Source organism: Anas acuta, chromosome 11, assembly GCF_963932015.1.
Source record: "Anas acuta chromosome 11, bAnaAcu1.1, whole genome shotgun sequence".
Classification (NCBI taxonomy): Eukaryota; Metazoa; Chordata; class Aves; order Anseriformes; family Anatidae; genus Anas; species Anas acuta.
Genome location: NC_088989.1, coordinates 21,534,590 through 21,552,516, shown reverse-complemented (window position 1 = coordinate 21,552,516; position 17,927 = coordinate 21,534,590). Strand labels below are relative to the sequence as shown.

At 35.3% G+C, this 17,927-nt stretch overlaps 1 protein-coding gene across 18 annotated transcripts in view; it reads left to right on the top strand.

Moving 5' to 3' along the window:
* Positions 1-17,927, top strand: part of ERC2 (ELKS/RAB6-interacting/CAST family member 2) — a 556,650-nt gene that overhangs the window by 384,005 nt on the left and 154,718 nt on the right. For all 18 annotated transcript variants that reach the window (XR_011100132.1, XR_011100130.1, XR_011100127.1 and 15 more), the window contains one exon: positions 15,529-15,676. Coding sequence is in view for 2 of the 18 variants with exons in the window: in XM_068694082.1 (XP_068550183.1) it covers positions 15,529-15,676 (148 nt within the window). In the remaining 16 variants the exon portion in view is untranslated. The remainder of the gene's footprint in view (positions 1-15,528; positions 15,677-17,927) is intronic.

Below are 17,927 nucleotides of genomic sequence, written 5' to 3'. Positions count from 1 at the left end.
ACAACAGGAAAAAAAAATCCTACAGCTACTTCCGTGTATAGTCGTCTAAACTTTGATTTGGTTAGTTCTGGCTTCTCTAAGCTGCTAAGATGCTATTATTTCTCACCACCTGTACAGAATCTCAGCACATTGTAGAAATTAACAGCTTTCATTTCATTTCTCATAACAACGGCCTTTACTTCTACTAACACTCCTCCATTTAGTGGTGGTTCATCCTAAAATGGATTGTATTATTTCTATGAGTCACAAGGCCACCCGGATAGCAATTTGAGAGAGAATTTTCCATAGCAACTACTTAGGATCTTTCTGTCACGATTCTTTCCAGATGTGCTGTTGATTCAGGTAATACCCAAATTCTATTTAGAGACATCTTATATATCTGTTGTCTTGGATTATAGAGCTCGTCGAAGGTTATGGTAAGTCTACAGTTTTGTACATAGTTAATAAATAAATAAATACAATCAACTATAGAAAGTGTCCTCTGGTTCTACGCAACTTTTCTGTTCAAATTAGCTGGTTATTATTTGTCAAAAAGTACCATTGATTTTATTTATTTATTTTTTATAGTTGCAGTCTATGCCCTAGGCTTTGGAACACGATAGAAATTCAGCAACCTTTATTAATTTAAAAGTTCTGGTAAACATACCTCTTCTAGGACCATCCCTAGGGAAATGTGATTGTATGAATTTACTGTCTGAATATTTTCCAGTTTTCAGTGTTGAAATATAACCGGCAAATCTGCATTACCTTATTTATTTATTTATTGCTTGAATTTAAATTTGTGGGAATAAATTTTGTCATAGCTGCTGAATGCCAGCTCTGAAAAAGAAAACTGAAAATTGAAATTAATTGCATTCTGCATGATGTTCCTCTGTTGTGCTTTTACGTTTCCATTATACCATTCTTTTAAACTACTGCATTTATACCTGTGTTAAGATTCAAGAGTACTATAATATAATACCATCAAAAAGTGTCATCCATCCTGGTCTAAGAGTTTCTAATACTTATCCATTTTGATTTTCTTTCATTTAATAATTTATCATATGATTTTGTGTTGTTCTTGTAATGTCTAGTACAGGTTTAAATTTCTAGGCTAGCAAATTCTAATCCTTCTGTAGTTTTTGTTGACTTCTTAGAGACTTCTTAAATTTTAATAAGTCTATAAACACTTCTTTACCTAGCATTCTGCAAGAGATCTGCACATTTTTCTAAGACTGAGGCATTGAAAGGTTGAAAAATAACAACTAGATAGTATTTCAAAGTTGTTCATCTGAAAGTATTACTGGTCTGTTGATAGCTTTTCCAATTACTTTTTTTTATTATTATTATTTAAAGCCTAAATTAGACTCTAGACTCGCTGTATTTTTTTTTATTTTATTTTTTTCCCTAACAGAAAAGTCATCTGTATCCTGCCAGTTAATGAGATTCAGAGAGTAGTGGGACACTCAGGCTTAGCAAATCTTGCAGCTACTGTGAGGTGGGAGGCAAAAATTTCTAACTTGTAGTTTTCAGGAATATAAAAGCAGAAAGAGTAAGGAGAAAAACAGTGCATTCTTCACTAGAGAGAAAAGATGTGAAAATATATACAAGACCACTATACACAATCCTGTTACTCCACTATCACTGTGAAGATTGCATATGACAACATATATGTGTCCAACTCATGAGTAAACTCAGCTGTGTGCCATCTGGATGGATCTCAGATGCCATGGTTGATGGAGACATGACTGAATGACTACAGGCATAAGTGTCTGACAGTCTAATGTCTTGTGACAAAGCCACAGCTTGGTCATAGTTTACAGCTCCTCAAAATGAGCAAAAGGCACTGAAGAGGGAGAAAAAAAAGAACCTTGCTTTTTTTTTTTTTTTATTTTTTTTTTTTTAAATATTAATGAAGAACAACTAGGAATGTCTCATCAGAAATTTATTTATATACAACTCTCTATAATATCAGAAATCAGACCTATATAATTCTCTCCCTGCAAATGTGCCCCTTTTCCAGATAACTCAGTGACTGAATGTCAGCAAGCTCTATCCAGTTCCCACCAGTACCTCAAAAGTATTTTTTTTTGTCTCCTGTTAACCTGTCCCCTGCCACATGTGCTTGTAATCTGGGTGTCCGTATGAGATCCTGACTCCCAGCATTCTGCTGCAACTTTCTATGCCTCAATTTGCTGGCTTAGTAGCTTATTCAGGAAAGGTCTAGTATCCCCTCTCTCCAGGAAGGTTCACCTCAGTTATTTTTAACACATCCCTGAGAATACCCAAATAGGACAGATACTTTCTGACATACACCTAGCTGATAAGGGAGAGATCTAAGTAAGGAAAGTGCTGATAGTTAAATACCAATGTTGGCAAGGAAAGAGAAGCAGTTTGGTTGACCTGCCCAATTAATAGTTAATGCCGTGTAGAGTATTTCAATTCTATCACTGATTGTAATAACGTTAAAAAGTATCATGAAACTTACTCTTGGTAATTGAACATATTCATATGGATGAAATCACTTAGTCATACACTTAGGAAGTAAAACTTGAACTAACTCAATCTTAGCTCAAAAGCAGATGCTTTTTTGCCCTCAGTAAAAGTCCTTGAGTTTAGAAGTCTTCCCAAAGACTGTCAGAAATATTATTCAGATCAATACAGAACTTTATCCATTAGTCCTGTTAGTCTAATATGATATGTAAGAAGTTAACTGTTTATCAAGCCCCTAAGTAAGCTAAAATTTGTTATGGAACTATCCTAAAATATTTAACTACAGTTATTTCTATTGCATTGATTTATTGCTGTTTGGCAATAGACTTTCTCTTTGATACTGTTCAGTGATGGACCTCATGCCTCTTCTGTCTGCTTTGAGAAAGTCAGTATGAACTGTCTTCACTGGAAGTCAGTATGAATCATCTTAGAGCAATACGGCTGTACATATGTGCCCTTAGTCTGAAACAAATTTTGAATAGTTAACCCACCAAAGAAGATCAATGAACAAACTTCTTTATGTAAAGTTGAATCATATGATGGTATTCATGCTCCTGGTGGTGCTTGTGAATAGCTCCATTAGCAGGAAAGTCATATAATTAAATAACATCTTGTGGTATCCTATCTCTTTCATTCCCAATCTTTTAAAATACTAATTAAAGAAATGTTTGTGAGCTGTCATCTAATTCCCTCTATTCTTCCTTCTACAGTATGTTTGGCCTATGTATATCCTATGATTTCATTGTCTTTACTGGTACTTTTCTGTTTTATAGTTACTGATGTAACTGTTATACTGTTGTTATATGCTATGGTTTGGGCTTGGAGTATTTTGTTAAAAATTGAGGTGTTTTTTTTTTTTTTTTCCACTGAAGTAGAATCCTAGAGGCAGTGTTTGAATAAATGTTCTCTTAAAAAAAGGTTTTTAGAGACTTTTAAACTACCAAAATGTTTGTGTTTACACCAATAATTAGTGATATTAATACTTGATTTTGTGTAGTGTGACCATAAATACATATCCAATGGTTTCCAATATAATTAAATCCTCAGAAATGATATGTACACAACAGTTATGTTTAAGATTATTCTGTGCCTTAACATTGCCTTATGAAGTCAAAAAATAAAAATGTTGAGTTGTAATAATCTGTAGAATTTCTTTTATCTATCAAAGTAAGCTACGTAACAGCAATAAATAATGCGTCTCACCTTAGTAATGGCGATGATAATTCTGACTTCACAGGCTAGATTAAAATAACTAAAATATTAAATCTGTCAGCCTGGTGGGGGGGTGGGTTTCAAAATTCTCAGGAGTTTCTTAGTTAAAGGCTTAACATAGAATTGAGATATAAAAGACATTTAGTTGTAGAGCTTAGCGATATGGTTTAGTGGAGGACTTCTTAATGTTAGGTCAGAGGCTGGACTAGGTGATCTTGGAGGTCTCTTCCAACCTAGATGATTCTGTGATTCTGTGATATTTGTGGTTAGCTTGCAGATTATATGACAATATATCATATATCAAATATGAATTATGCACTGCCATGAGAGTGCATTTTGTTAATCCTATGTATTTCATTCTTGAAATTGCTTTCTAATATACAATAAAGCTCAAGGCATAAATTATGCCTATTAATAGGCATTATGCCTATTAATATTGATTTCTAAATGTTGTTTCAAAATAGAACTAATTATTCCTCATGTGGTTTAATGTAAATTTTAATGTGCTCTACATTTGATTTTATGAGTTTTGTTATATTTTTATATTTTATTCAAAGGGCAGCTGCTTGTAACATGGAAAACAGACGGAGGAAATTAAGTCAATTTTTTAAAAAGCAGGCCAATTTTTTCCTTTAGTTTCTAACGTAACGTAATGAAATAGAAGATTATGGTGTCTTTTAACTTGCATTATCTGTTTGGCAAAGGATCATTTTGTTGATCAGTACTTACTGTAATTTGAAAGAAAGCCCTGCTCATTCATTAGCATAACTGTCATTTAATTTGTGATGAATGACTATTCAGAATATTTTGTCAATTTAGAATTAACAGAATACAATTAATATAAGGTAATTTTTAATTTTGTCTCTCCATCTCAATTTTATATGCCTTTGTGACTCAAATATTTTGAATTCCCTGCAATTTAATGAAAACAGTTGCAGCTTTTAATAACATTTTCCAAGCTTAAACATTTCTTTGGTAGTTGTAAGATGTTACTGAGATTTGTATTCTAGAGATTAAACCGTTCATCCTGCAAAGTACTTTTATCTTTGTCTTCTATAAACACAAAAACTAGTGTTGAAGGATAAGGTGGCTTGACAATGACAGATTACCTACAGTTTTGTTTTCCTGTTTAACTTAGGTGGATCCTGTGTTCTGGTGTAACCCAACCCCATACATCCAGATGCCATTGTTCTTGTTCCCATCAGTACCCACCTCTGCACTATACTGCATTATGGCCATTTTAACCAAATGTTGTTTGCATTCCTATAGAGAATCATATAAAGCCAAATGAACAATAGGGAGTCAATTCTATGCAAAACCCAGAAATAATTATCATCATCAGAAATAATCACCAGAAATAGTCATCATCATTCTTCAGATGTATTTTGCAGCACTGTGAATTTTTTTTTTTTTCTCTTTACATTTCACATGCAGTCTGAATCTTGTTATATCTCCTCACACATGGGCAATGCTGTCACTTTGAATGAAATAATAATAGACTGGTTACTGAATCACATTTATTGATGTAATTACATCAGTGAAACTATGATGTAATTGGTTTCACCGATGTTTTTCTTTTCTGAATGGATCTGTTTTACTTACCTGTCATTTCTAAAACATCAGGACATCAGAAGTGCAATGTTATGGGACTTCAAAAACTTCAGAGAATTCAAAGGGCAATTGAGTGCCTACATCTTACTGGACAAAGGATGAGCGTGAATTTCCTTCTTTGTCTTTAAAACCTTTCTGAACATACACCTTTATATTGAAGTATTTTTGTTTGATTAACAAACAAAAACCCACCAACTATATGCACGTTTGCAATTGCTGATAAGAGAAGAAAGAAGAATATTTAAAAATTGCCAATCTGAGACAATGCACTTACTGTTACTGGAGGATGTAGGTCTGGTTATGGGAATATTGAAACATGGAAGAAACACCAAACTGAGGCTTTGAGAAGGGAAACTTTAAAAAGGGGGGGGGGGGGGGGGGAGGAGGGAGGAGGGGTGGAGGGGCTGGAGGTGGTTTGAAGGCAGGGAATGGATATGAAAGTTGTCTTTTCAGGAAAAACCTTTGTGATTATTCAGGATCAGGTCCTTTTCCTTCTTTTTCCTTCCTTCCATTTGCTCTAAGATTTCACATAAAGGAGAACTGCTTCTTCCTGGTTCTCCTTGATTCTAGCCTAATGAAGATATACATCTACCACAGGTGTAATATAGAGGCTTTATATTATCTGAAGACTGTCTCTCACACCTGCCTCCAGAAGGTGGCTTCATCAGCTGGAAAATTCAAGGTTTGATATATTGAGGTTCCCTCAATAGAGGGAAAAGTGCTTGGTGGATGGGTAAGACCAGGGCTCTGATGTTTCTGTCCCATAATTAATGGAGCAGTCCTCTCTACTTCTTGCTGTGTTTGGGCTGTGGAGCATCTGGTTCTCTCTGCTTTACATAAAGGCACTAAGCCAAACTGAAGTGCTGTTTCATGCTGCTTTTTCCTTCTGAAACTATTTTCAAAAGGGATTGCTCTTTGAAAAGAGTGCAAAATAATTGTTCATTCAAAGGAATTAACCTATAAATTGTGTCTTTTGCAAAGCATATACAGTCATGAAATTGGAGAGATAAATTTTATGTCTGTTTCAGAAATACAATTCCAGGATAATTGCCTAAGATCAGTAGTGACTGAAGTTAAATGTGTCACACAAGTAGCTTAGACTTAAAACTGCAGTATTGAATATGCAGGTTTTAAATTTCATACTCATGATCAGTACGTTTTGTTTCTAAAGAAAAAGCTTTAAAATACTAAAAATGTTCTGAAATTTATTTTCTAAGATGCATGCACATCCATAATGGATTAACGACATGTTTTAACAAACCATCTATTTGCTTTAGGAGTAACAGAGAGAAGCTGTTTCAAACAGGATCTCTCATCACTGTCTATCTCTAGTCACCTCCTACTGAACCTAAGGTTGAATACTGGGGGTCATGAGGGAAAGAAAACAATAATTAAAGGGAAAAAGTTGATTGAGCTGTGTTTTTTTTTTTTTTTTGTTTGTTTTGTTTTTTTTTTCTCTTTCAGTATGATTAGCATGTAAGAAGCTGGCTGAGTACTCTACTGTGTATCATTAGTTCAAACGTTTCTGACTTGATTTAACTTTAATGGTGACTTTTATAATTGCATTTCTGTATTTTGTGGAGAACAGTTTAAGTAGTGAAGGCAGTAAAGTTTTTGTTAGAAGATTTTGTTCCTATAAATCTTAATCTAGGAATTGTTAGATTACAATTGGACTGTTCCTGAGAACTCACCCCACCTCCCCAAAAGTTGTCATGAGTTCTTTTATTAAAGCTCAGAAAATTATTCTTAGACTAACAGAGGTGGGGAGTAAAGCCAGGAGTGTTTACAGAGTTCACTTCTAAATTGACTGTGATAAGTGGCAATGCAATGTATTATGATTAGAGGTTTCTGGGAGACTCTTTAAGAAGGTTAACTGCAAGGCAGCTCTCAAATGAAAGCATTTATCTTAGTGGTCATCCTTCAGTGTTTTATACTACTGAGAATTTTTTTTGTGGGTGGTTAGAACCATTTTTTGTGTTTTATTAGCTGTATCTTGAATACCTCCTACAAGCTGAATGACAGTTTAGGGTTATTAAATCTGTTCTTAGTACATTCTTTTATCCATAGTTAATCTTGACTAAATATATGCTAGTGAACAACCCTTTTTTCTCAGTTGTTGCCCATATTTGTTAAAGAAATTATTCCATTTGACATTTGTTTAGGCTGCAGTTTGATAAAATACTGTATACAATATACTTTTTCAGTTTGGCATTCAACAGAGTCTTTTGTGGATTTATTTCTTCTCGCATTATCTTATCTTCTCTTATAGTATGCTAAAGCTTCCTTTTCATATTAAGTAATTTTTTCACTCCAAGACAGATGCTTTCACAAATGCATATTCTGTATTGCTAGAGATCTATAAGGTTGCACTTTTCCTGTGTTTGGATACATTTATAGTTAAGTTGCTGTGTTATCATCTGCTTTCTTCAGTTCTAGGTATGGTAATTCAGATTAGGTTTTCACACTACTTGCAGTGACTGCTAACATACTTCTACATTTTGTATTTTTATTTGTCTAAAAGGTAGGTCTTTTATCAAATTAATAATCGGTAGATCCTCCAAGGAAAGGTATTCTGTATTTCATTATTATTGATTACCTATGCAATACAAAGTCTTTTTTTTTTTTTTTTTTTTTTTTTTTTTCCGTAATTGGTAATTTTCACAGAAACTTGATCATTCTGTAGTTTTGTATTGTTCTTTCTTAGTACAGATGTAGAAATGTAAATGTAAAAGGTTTTTCTTTCCAGTCATAGGAAGGCTAGCAGATATGTGGTATAAGTAGGTAAAGCATGGGTGTTAACTCCAAGGAACTGCCATCTTAAAATGAGACATAGAATAAATCAGTTTAAACCATTGAATCATTGAATAAATAGATTGCTGGAAATCACAGAATCACAGAATTTCTAGGTTGGAAGAGACCTCAAGATCATCGAGTCCAACCTCTGACCTAACGCTAACAGTCCCCACTAAACCATATCCCTAAGCTCTACATCTAAACGTCTTTTAAAGACTTCCAGGGATGGTGACTCCACCACTTCCCTGGGCAGCCTGTTCCAATGTCTAACAACCCTTTCGGTAAAGAAGTTCTTCCTAACATCTAACCTAAAACTCCCCTGGCGCAACTTTAGCCCATTCCCCCTCGTCCTGTCACCAGGCACGTGGGAGAACAGGCCAACCCCCACCTCACTACAGCCTCCTTTAAGGTACCTGTAGAGAGCAATAAGGTCGCCCCTGAGCCTCCTTTTCTCCAGGCTGAACAAGCCCAGCTCCCTCAGCCACTCCTCGTAGGACTTGTTCTCCAGGCCCCTCACCAGCTTCGTCGCCCTTCTCTGGACCTGCTCAAGCACCTCCATGTCCTTCTTGTAGCGAGGGGCCCAAAACTGAACACAGTACTCAAGGTGCGGCCTCACCAGAGCCGAGTACAGGGGGACGATCACCTCCCTAGCCCTGCTGGTCACACTGTTTCTTATGCAAGCCAGGATGCCGTTGGCCTTCTTGGCCACCTGAGCACACTGCTGGCTCATATTCAGCCGACTGTCCACCATCACTCCCAGGTCCTTCTCTGCCTGGCAGCTCTCCAACCACTCATCTCCCAGCCTGTAGCTCTGCTTGGGGTTATTGCGCCCCAGGTGCAGGGCCCGGCACTTGGTCTTGTTGAACTTCATGCAGTTGACCTCAGCCCATTGGTGCAGCCTATCCAGATCCTCCTGCAGAGCTTTCCTACCCTCAAGCAGATCGACACACGCACCTAGCTTGGTGTCATCTGCAAACTTACTGAGGGTGCACTCAATGCCCTCGTCCAGATCATCAATGAAGATATTAAAGAGGACTGGCCCCAGCACCGAGCCCTGGGGGATGCCACTAGTGACTGGCCTCCAACTGGACTTGACTCCATTCACCACGACTCTTTGGGCCCGGCTATCCAGCCAGTTTCTAACCCAACGAAGCGTGCGCCAGTCCAAGCCTAGGGCAGCCAGTTTCTTGAGGAGAATGCTATGGGAGATGGGGAGATGGTGTCAAATGCCTTGCTGAAGTCAAGGTAGACCACATCCACAGTCTTTCCCTCATCCACCGAGCGCGTCACTTTGTCATAGAAGGAGATCAGGTTCGTCAAGCAGGATCTGTCTTTCATAAACCCATGCTGACTGGGCCTGATCGCCTGCTTGCCCTGCAAGTGCTGCATGATGACTCTCAAGAGGATCTGCTCCATGAGCTTCCCTGGTACTGAAATATCATGTTTTGGGGCAAGATCAACTATATCTGACTCATTTCTAACAGACTTTTAACCAACTTGATCAGAAAGACTTACACTGGTAGAAACCATCTTTCCTCAGCAATTTCTTCAAGTACTTAATTTCTACTAATACTTAACTTGCCATTACAATTAAATGTTGGCATATTACCTCTTGTTCTGTGTGCAGTGGACATGGAAAATATGTTCTTTTTCACTCTAGTAGAGCATTTAATGTTCTCATTATCGTATTGCCTCTCGTAGACCATTTACTGTAGTTAATTCAATGTTTCCTTGTCAGCTGTTTCTTTGACCACTTTTGTTGCTGTCCCCTGAACAGTCAATGCATTTTTCTTGGAGAAATCATCTCCAGGCTGGATTTGGTATTTCAGCTGAGATTCTCCTAAAGTCACACAGGTCAAATTATCACTTCTGTCTTGCAATCTCTTTCCGTTCATCATACTTACCAGTATGATGTTTGCCTCTTTCACAAGAGATCATTAATAAGGAGTTCCTCCTTAGTTTTCCAGACTGCTTCTTCCATTTGTCAAGACCTTTTTATTCCTGTCTTCATGGCACTTGAAGATCCTCCCAGTCTCAATGTAGTACTGAAATGTAGTAAGCAAGCGTATTTTCTAGTCCATCACCCATGTAGTTAATTAAAAAAATCACACAGTGGAATTGCAAATTGTTTTACATGGAATCAATCCTGCTTGCTTGAACAAATGAATTCTTGACTTTTAGAATGGGACTATACCCTTCCACTTTACTTTTGTGTTTTAGTATGAAATTACATGAATTATATTAAGATATTTATGCAAGTTCCCTGGAACTTCTCACTGGAATCTTTAGTACCTTAAACCCTGATCTCACAGCAGCAGCTATTACCATCAAGAGACTTTTATATTCACTTTTTATTGAGGAGACTAGCTAGAGTTTGCTGTAGAGAAGAATGCAGTATGACTTTGCTTAGAGATAATTTTCATTTTTAGAGTTTTGCTTTTCCAGGGAAGAGTTCTCCCTTTCCTTCTTGTAGTGAATACCCAAATTATAGTGCAGCATATTTAGATAGGAAATCCTGAGAATGTAAGTCAAAGGAAAATGTACAGATTAATTATCAATGCAGAGCAAATGCTGTTTGTTTTAACATGTATTTTATTAATCTGAGAGTTTACCTAATTTTACCATGTTCAGCTAGAATGATTTTTTTTTTTTTTTTGGTGTTAAAAGTACTATCCTGGTATTTGTATAACAAATTAATTTGCCAGAAGAGAGATGAAAAACTGCTAATAGCAAAAAGGATTACTCTTTATAAATATTACTGTTTAAAAATGTCATTTAATTCAGTGCTTTAATAAATTATTTTAGAATGTATTTTATTATCATAATTTATTAAACAATAGGAGACATTTTGGCTGCGAATAGTGATAACACCTCTATAGAACTGTATTTGGATAGTCATTTTTTTCCCTGACACGGTAGATAATTAGGAATTATAAATTATGCTTACACTCTTAAGCATGCTAGCTGGAGAGCATATGAGGCTGTATGTTGTTTTTGGTGCCAGTTCAGCTCCTGATTTTAAAAAATTTTGGCACAGAAATGCACGATGATTTTCAGTTTCTAGCGGTAAAGTGGAAGTGTGTTACTCACCTGAGAGATTTAGATGAAGACCTTGTCACCTGTTTACACTTTTGAGTGAAGTTTGCTTCATGCTTATTACTGAGGAAGTCATTATTACCGGCTTTTTTGCTGGCATCTTAGCCTTGTTCCTAGAGGTCAGATAATCCTCTTTCAAATGTTTCCTGCAAAAATAGTAATATTGATCTTTTTAGTGAAATCACTGGGTAGCTAAGGTAAATTTCTTCTGTTCATCAGATTTTATTCCTCTATAGTAAATCTCAAGGATGATGACAGGTAACACAGTAGCTTTCACAGCCATGGGTAAACCTGTGTGTGATAGTAGTAAAAGAGAGATGATAATGTAGAACTTGAGGAGAGTAGAACTACCAGGAGCTCTGGTAGTAAGCTAGGTGATACAGAATTAAATGCTACTTCAGCTGGTTTATATGCCCTGTCACAACCTGTGCCTCTATTTTGTACTCTGTATATTAATAATACAAACTGCTGCATCTCTGTCTTCCCTCCATATTGAAGAATTTAATTACTAAAGATTTAAGCAACTGACTGTAAAATATACAGTCAGTCCCACTCTTGTTAACCCGGATGCCTGGTTAAATGCCACTGGATTATATATTTGAGATTATTACTGTTAAAATTATCCGTGATAATAGACACAGATAAAGTGCCAACGTGCTCCAGGAGTATGTCTGTGCAGACAGGTGCAAGTTTGCTTTGCCCACACTCTGAGCAGGCTGTATGTGAGCCAGTCCCAGTCTGGAAGCCATCAGCATGTTGCGTGGCATTATGCCCAAGTTAAATGCTTTGTCTCTTAAATAAATGAGGCTTTACAGCTTCTGAACTGAAGCTGACTCACATTTAGGAGGCTTCCAGTGTATGGGCAGTATGAGTTTGGATTCACCTGCCTGTCTGTGTACATGTATTCATCATTCCACATTACAGTGGAAGAACTTAAGTACAAATCCCCATCCTTGTGTTCTTGTGCAATCTTCTCCAAATGTTTGTGGTTTTATGGCCTCTGAGCTCCACATGCATAACAGATACCATAAAGATAAGAATTAAAATATAATGATAATAATACTACAAAGTTATGGAGGGCTTATTCAAATGTCTGTATGTGCTGGGGGTTGGGTTCAAATCTTAGACCACCTCAGTGGAGCATTTACAGAGTTATTTATTTATTTATCAGGGCAGCTACTTCACATGGTTATGAATCATTATTTCCTGCATTTGGTATGAACTGTTGTTTTGTAGACTTAGGTGTTTGGTTACATAGAAGTAAACTGCAATATTTTGCAAAGGGAAAAGTAGTTGCATGCTCTTTGGGAATTATCCCATCAACCACAAGGCAATTGAGGAGAAAGATTTTGTTATGTTTCAAAAAAATACCGTCTTAGAAAAATATTGTTGTTACCTCTGCTTGGCTTTCATAACACCTCAATGCCATCGGTTGAGAAGGAGCACACCAGGGTCTCCAAAAGCTTATGTCTTTGGGAGCTGCAGAATCCAGAATGCAAATTTTTCAGAGTAGACTGTCTTACTCTTCTCTTCCATGGAAGGTTTTAACTCAACTGTTCCTTTAAAGCAGGGCTAGCGTTGACAGAAGAATTGCATAGAGTTGCACACTTGCACTGTTTTGATTACAAGAACATATGGCTATTTTGGTCAGTGATACGAAAAAGATGGACCTGAGTGCATCACATTATCAGATATTGAAATGATATCGAATGCGTCAGTAGTTCTGACTCTTCTTTCTCACTAGTCAGGCTTTTGTTTTCAAAACCAGTTTTTGAAATACTCTAAACTTTGGAGAAGTAAAAATTCAGTACACCTTCATTTAGTTTTCAAGCTGACTTAGAAATTTTATTCTGTTTGTGACGTTTTACAGCAGGACTAAAACTGGCGTTACACAATTAAATAAATATCATTAGAAACCTAGTATTTACCAGGAAATTAGATGAGCAGGCATGCCTACATAATTTAGGATTGATCTGTGAATAACTTAAAAACCTTGGATTTTCCATGATGTAACTTTTCTTTTACTTACTTTCATCCTACGTGTGTTGGGTTTGTAATGGTTATATCAATATTTATCTTTAGATATAAAATAGGTATATCTTGAGACTGATAATTATGAAATAAACCAATTTATATTTTGCAGTTTACTTTATCAGAGGTACCTACTTTACAGCAATAATTACCAAGAATTAAAGATTAGGACTTAGTCCTGCTAGTGTCAATTGCAGACAGGACAAATCTTAGTTCTACACATCCAGAAAACCAGAAAAATGATGTAAAAAAATTTTTGAAAAAAAAAAAAAAATGTTCCAAACAGCAATAAAATTGTTGTTTGATGCAAGATTAAAATACATAAATAAATAAACTGTTTGTTGATGCAACCTGTTAGAGCAATGTCAAAACATCTGAATGATCTTTATTTGTGATTTTAATATGTACTAAATATGTGCTATCTCTTTGGCTTTAAAGTCATAGAAAACCTATTGCCAACCCTCTTTTGTCAGAGAGCTTATGTTGTAACTACTACCACCACCACCACTTCCCCAAAAAAAGACATCGTCTGAGGCTGGGCACATTTCTAAAACAGAAAAGTATAGACATTTTTACATAAAATACTGCAGAGAAAAAAATTAATTTGTGTTACATTTTTCTTTCTGTTTGAGCCAGATGCTAAGAAGAGGGCATTTTTAGATTTTATACATTACAAAAATTCTCTGATTCATGTAAGAGGAGAGGAATAGTTGAGAACAGTAGTGAATCAGCTTTCTTTTATTTCAGTGCATTAAAAAATCAAGATTTTAGTGAAAATATTATGGAATTGACGTCTTATTTGAGCACAAAACATGAATAATATTACAGCATGGTACCAATAACCATGCAGCATGTTTTATTTGTTATTTTGAGGCTTTTAGGAAACAATATGTTTCCTAAAATGTTTCAGTTCAGATTAGCATTATAGACTTATGACTCCATCTTTTTTTTTTTTTCTTTAATACCTGTTAATTAGACTAATAAATAGGTATTATTTAAATCAGAACCGTTGGAGGCTCAAGGCATCCTCTTTTAAACATCGTTTAACTGTGATTAGAATGAAGAAGACAGAATGATAATTGAGAGTATTTAAGTTTATGAATAAAATGCAACAGTTTATCTAAAACTGATCCATATCTCATAACTTGTTTTCCTTTGACTCCATCAGAAATATTGTCCTTTAAATATTTACATTAATACATTAGGAACTTTGATATAAAAGTGAAATAGCTTTCTTGACATTGTTGCTGGCAAGCAGAAGGACTGCAAGAATCCCAAAGTTTTAGCTTACCTTGGCTATATGAAGTTATGTATAATAAATGTATACATTTATTAGCAGTTGGAGTCTAAGGTTAATTTATGTCTCATTTATCCATGTTTATTTTTTAATGATTGATCTTATGTAGTTCTGGAAAAAGGCATAGGCCATAACATATTATGTAGTAAAACCTATTATGCTCTTCATCTTGTCTGATAAGTCATAGTCTGTCATTAAATACATTGCAGAAAGTGAGTATATTTCGTTTATTTGAGAAAATAAGGGACAGATCATGTCATTACCAACATGAGCATTTTAGAGTATAAGAAATAGTAAGATACTCCAGGATCTGTGCTTCCTAACAGCATGTTGTAAAAATTACTTCTGTCATGTGTCCTCACAAACTATTTACGATGTGACCCTGCTGGCTTCTATGTAATTCTATATGTTTCTGAGTGCTGTAAGTTTCTGTTTGCTCTATGGTGATTGAGGTCAAAATTCCAAAGGAAAAGATTCTTTGTGAACTGTTAGATCAAGGTACTGTTTTTCTAGATGTTATATTTACTTTGAGAATTATAGTTTCATGGTGACACAATGAATAACCATAAATTCATAGGAAAACGTTTACGTAAATGTGAGGAAGATATCCAGAGATTTCTGTACTGAGGCCTCTAGGGTAGTGAATATACAAGACAAAATAAAAATAAGCTTTATTTATATCACTTTCCTTTTTATGATTCAGTCTTTATGATTGGAATAATTCATAAGATTTATGTAAGATATTCTATAATTCAGGAACATAAATTTAAAAAAAAGAACAAGTTAATTCACGGAAGCATTATTAATTATCATGTTATAGTAATGATAAACACTAAGATAAATGCTTTAAGAAATATTTGCTATTTAAAGAGTGTTCGAAATTACTTGATTGTTTTTCCATTAGTTAAAAGAAACATCTCACTTAGTATTTTTGTTCTATTTTATTAAGAATATAAAAATAGCATATATTAATATTATATATGCTATATAATATTAAGAATATTTTATTTTATCAGACAGGAAGCCCTGCTTGCTGCAATTAGTGAAAAAGATGCAAATATTGCCTTGCTTGAACTGTCCGCTTCAAAGAAAAAGAAGACTCAAGAGGAAGTAATGGCTCTTAAAAGAGAGAAGGACAGATTAGTACATCAGTTAAAACAGCAGGTGGGTAGACATTTGCATGCTTTTATAGCAACTGAAAAGTGGCATTATTTTCATTTGTTCTGTTCTATTCTATTTGTTCTATTCTATTTGTTCTATTTTCATATGTTCAAGATTATTCTAATCTTGTATCGAAAGTCTTCAAGCCAGGTCTGAAATGTGACAGCAGCTGTGAAAAGTAGGAGGTGTTCAATGTAAATGTTTCAGTATTGCTTCTCTTTGGTTGCTAAGTATTTAGCTGCATGTTTGGCTCATGTTATATGCACCTCAGTACACTTCCTGTTTTCCCTTCTCATATATAGCTTCCAACTGTCATCATTATGTGTGACAGAGGAGAGCAGATGCTCTTCACAGTAAAGCAAGATCTGTCCCCTGTTGACTTTTCCTAACCTTTTTTCTGCTGTTATTTGCTTATCTCTTGTAAAATAATTGTGTTTTCAGAAGGCTTCTGGCTTTCTGAGAGGTTATCTGGAAATCATGACTATCCTTAAAATAAATTCTAGAAGTAAAAATCCCCCTATCTTGAATGCTGTAAGTCATTTGAGGTTTTAATAAAAAATCGTGTAGTTACACACTAGACATGAGCAAATTTAATTTGTGTTCTGTTTTATTAATGAAGAAAATAACCGTACTAGGCACAGTACACATGTAAAACACAGGACATACATCTTTTATCTGTCTAATTAAGATGTTTAAAACTGCACCATGTGCAGTGGCTACTTACCCTGTTTTTTAAAAACTAATACTCATTGCAAGTAGAGGTACTGTAGGTACAGTAGGACAAGCAACAGGACAAAGGATGTTCAGATGAGATGACCTAGTTATTAAAGACCAGTTTTGTGTGTTGTGAATGTTATTAGATGCATTTTCTCTTTCAGAATATGTGAAAAGGGTGAGAAATATGTTTTAAGAACTTTTCTAAAGGTTTTGTATTGGTTGTTTTCCTTTGTGTGACATTAGAGAATGTATTGCTGGAGGAGGAGGAGAGAATACCATCAGCAAAATCATTGTTTTCCTTAGCCTCTCAAGTTAACCACACTGCTGTCAGGCAGCATGCCACTTCACAAATGAGCATGCCACATTAATGTATAGCCATAATAATGTATAGTTGACTGCATAGTCAATGTTATGATCCTTTCTGAATCATACATTACATCCTGCAGAACTTCATGGACTCAGTAACAGAAAGTCAGGGAAAACCTTTCCTGCTACGCTAACTTCCCAATGTCTCTGACATCATACCTATAATCATCGTAGTTTTTTCCCACAGGTCTATAAAAATAGGAAACAGCCCTTGAACATGAATTTATCATCCCCTTATGATACTGACTTCATTACAGACATTTCAGCCAAGTACCTATGTTTCAGCCATGATGCACTTATGTCCCAGATCAGTCAGCTGTCCAGGAGATATTTCATCAGTTTAGCAGAAGATGTTAGATTCCAAATAACTTCATTACTGATGAGTAAGCAAATATTCCACTTTGCCATTTTCCATGATACCTGTCAGATATTTTTTTTAAATGTTCATGAGATGTGTGGGAAGACTGTGTGTTGCTATTTTACTTTTTTTAAAAATCCTTATGGTATTGCTGAGAAGTGTTCATAAAATTCATGACTTTCTTTGACCAAACTATAGGAATTGCAGAAGAGGTTTGCTAGAGAGGCATTGTGTTGGATAACTTCATTTCGAATTGTAACCAAATACTTCAAATACCTCCATTATTTATAATGATAAAGATCTTCAGTAAAGCTATTTAAGTAGATTAAATTGATGCCAAAATAATCTCTTTTATCTCAGACACCACACATTTAAAAAAAAAAAAAGAGAGAGAGAGAAGAGAGACATCGGGAATAGGAATGTGGTTTGTCTAGCTCACCACTTTATTACACTTACGAATTATCTGATAATAGAGGTTGTAGAGATCATTCATACTTCTTTAATCCCTTTGGGGAGAACCACTGTCAAGCCCCACAGATTTCACATGTGTATTCAAGAACAAGTCTTTTTCCTTGCTATGACTGTGCTGTGGGGAAAAGAGGGTGGAAGCAGCATGAAATATGCCAATTTCTCAGTGAAAAGTTTCTTTGAGAGATGGCAATTCCTAGTCTATTTCTGATTCTCTTTTGTTGAAGAACTAGAACTCTAGTGAATGATCAACTGCCAGATTAAATTTTATTTTATTTTTTTATGGCCATATTTGTTCCCTCACCTATTTCCAAAGCTGTTGTACCACTGAAAGAAGAATAGAAA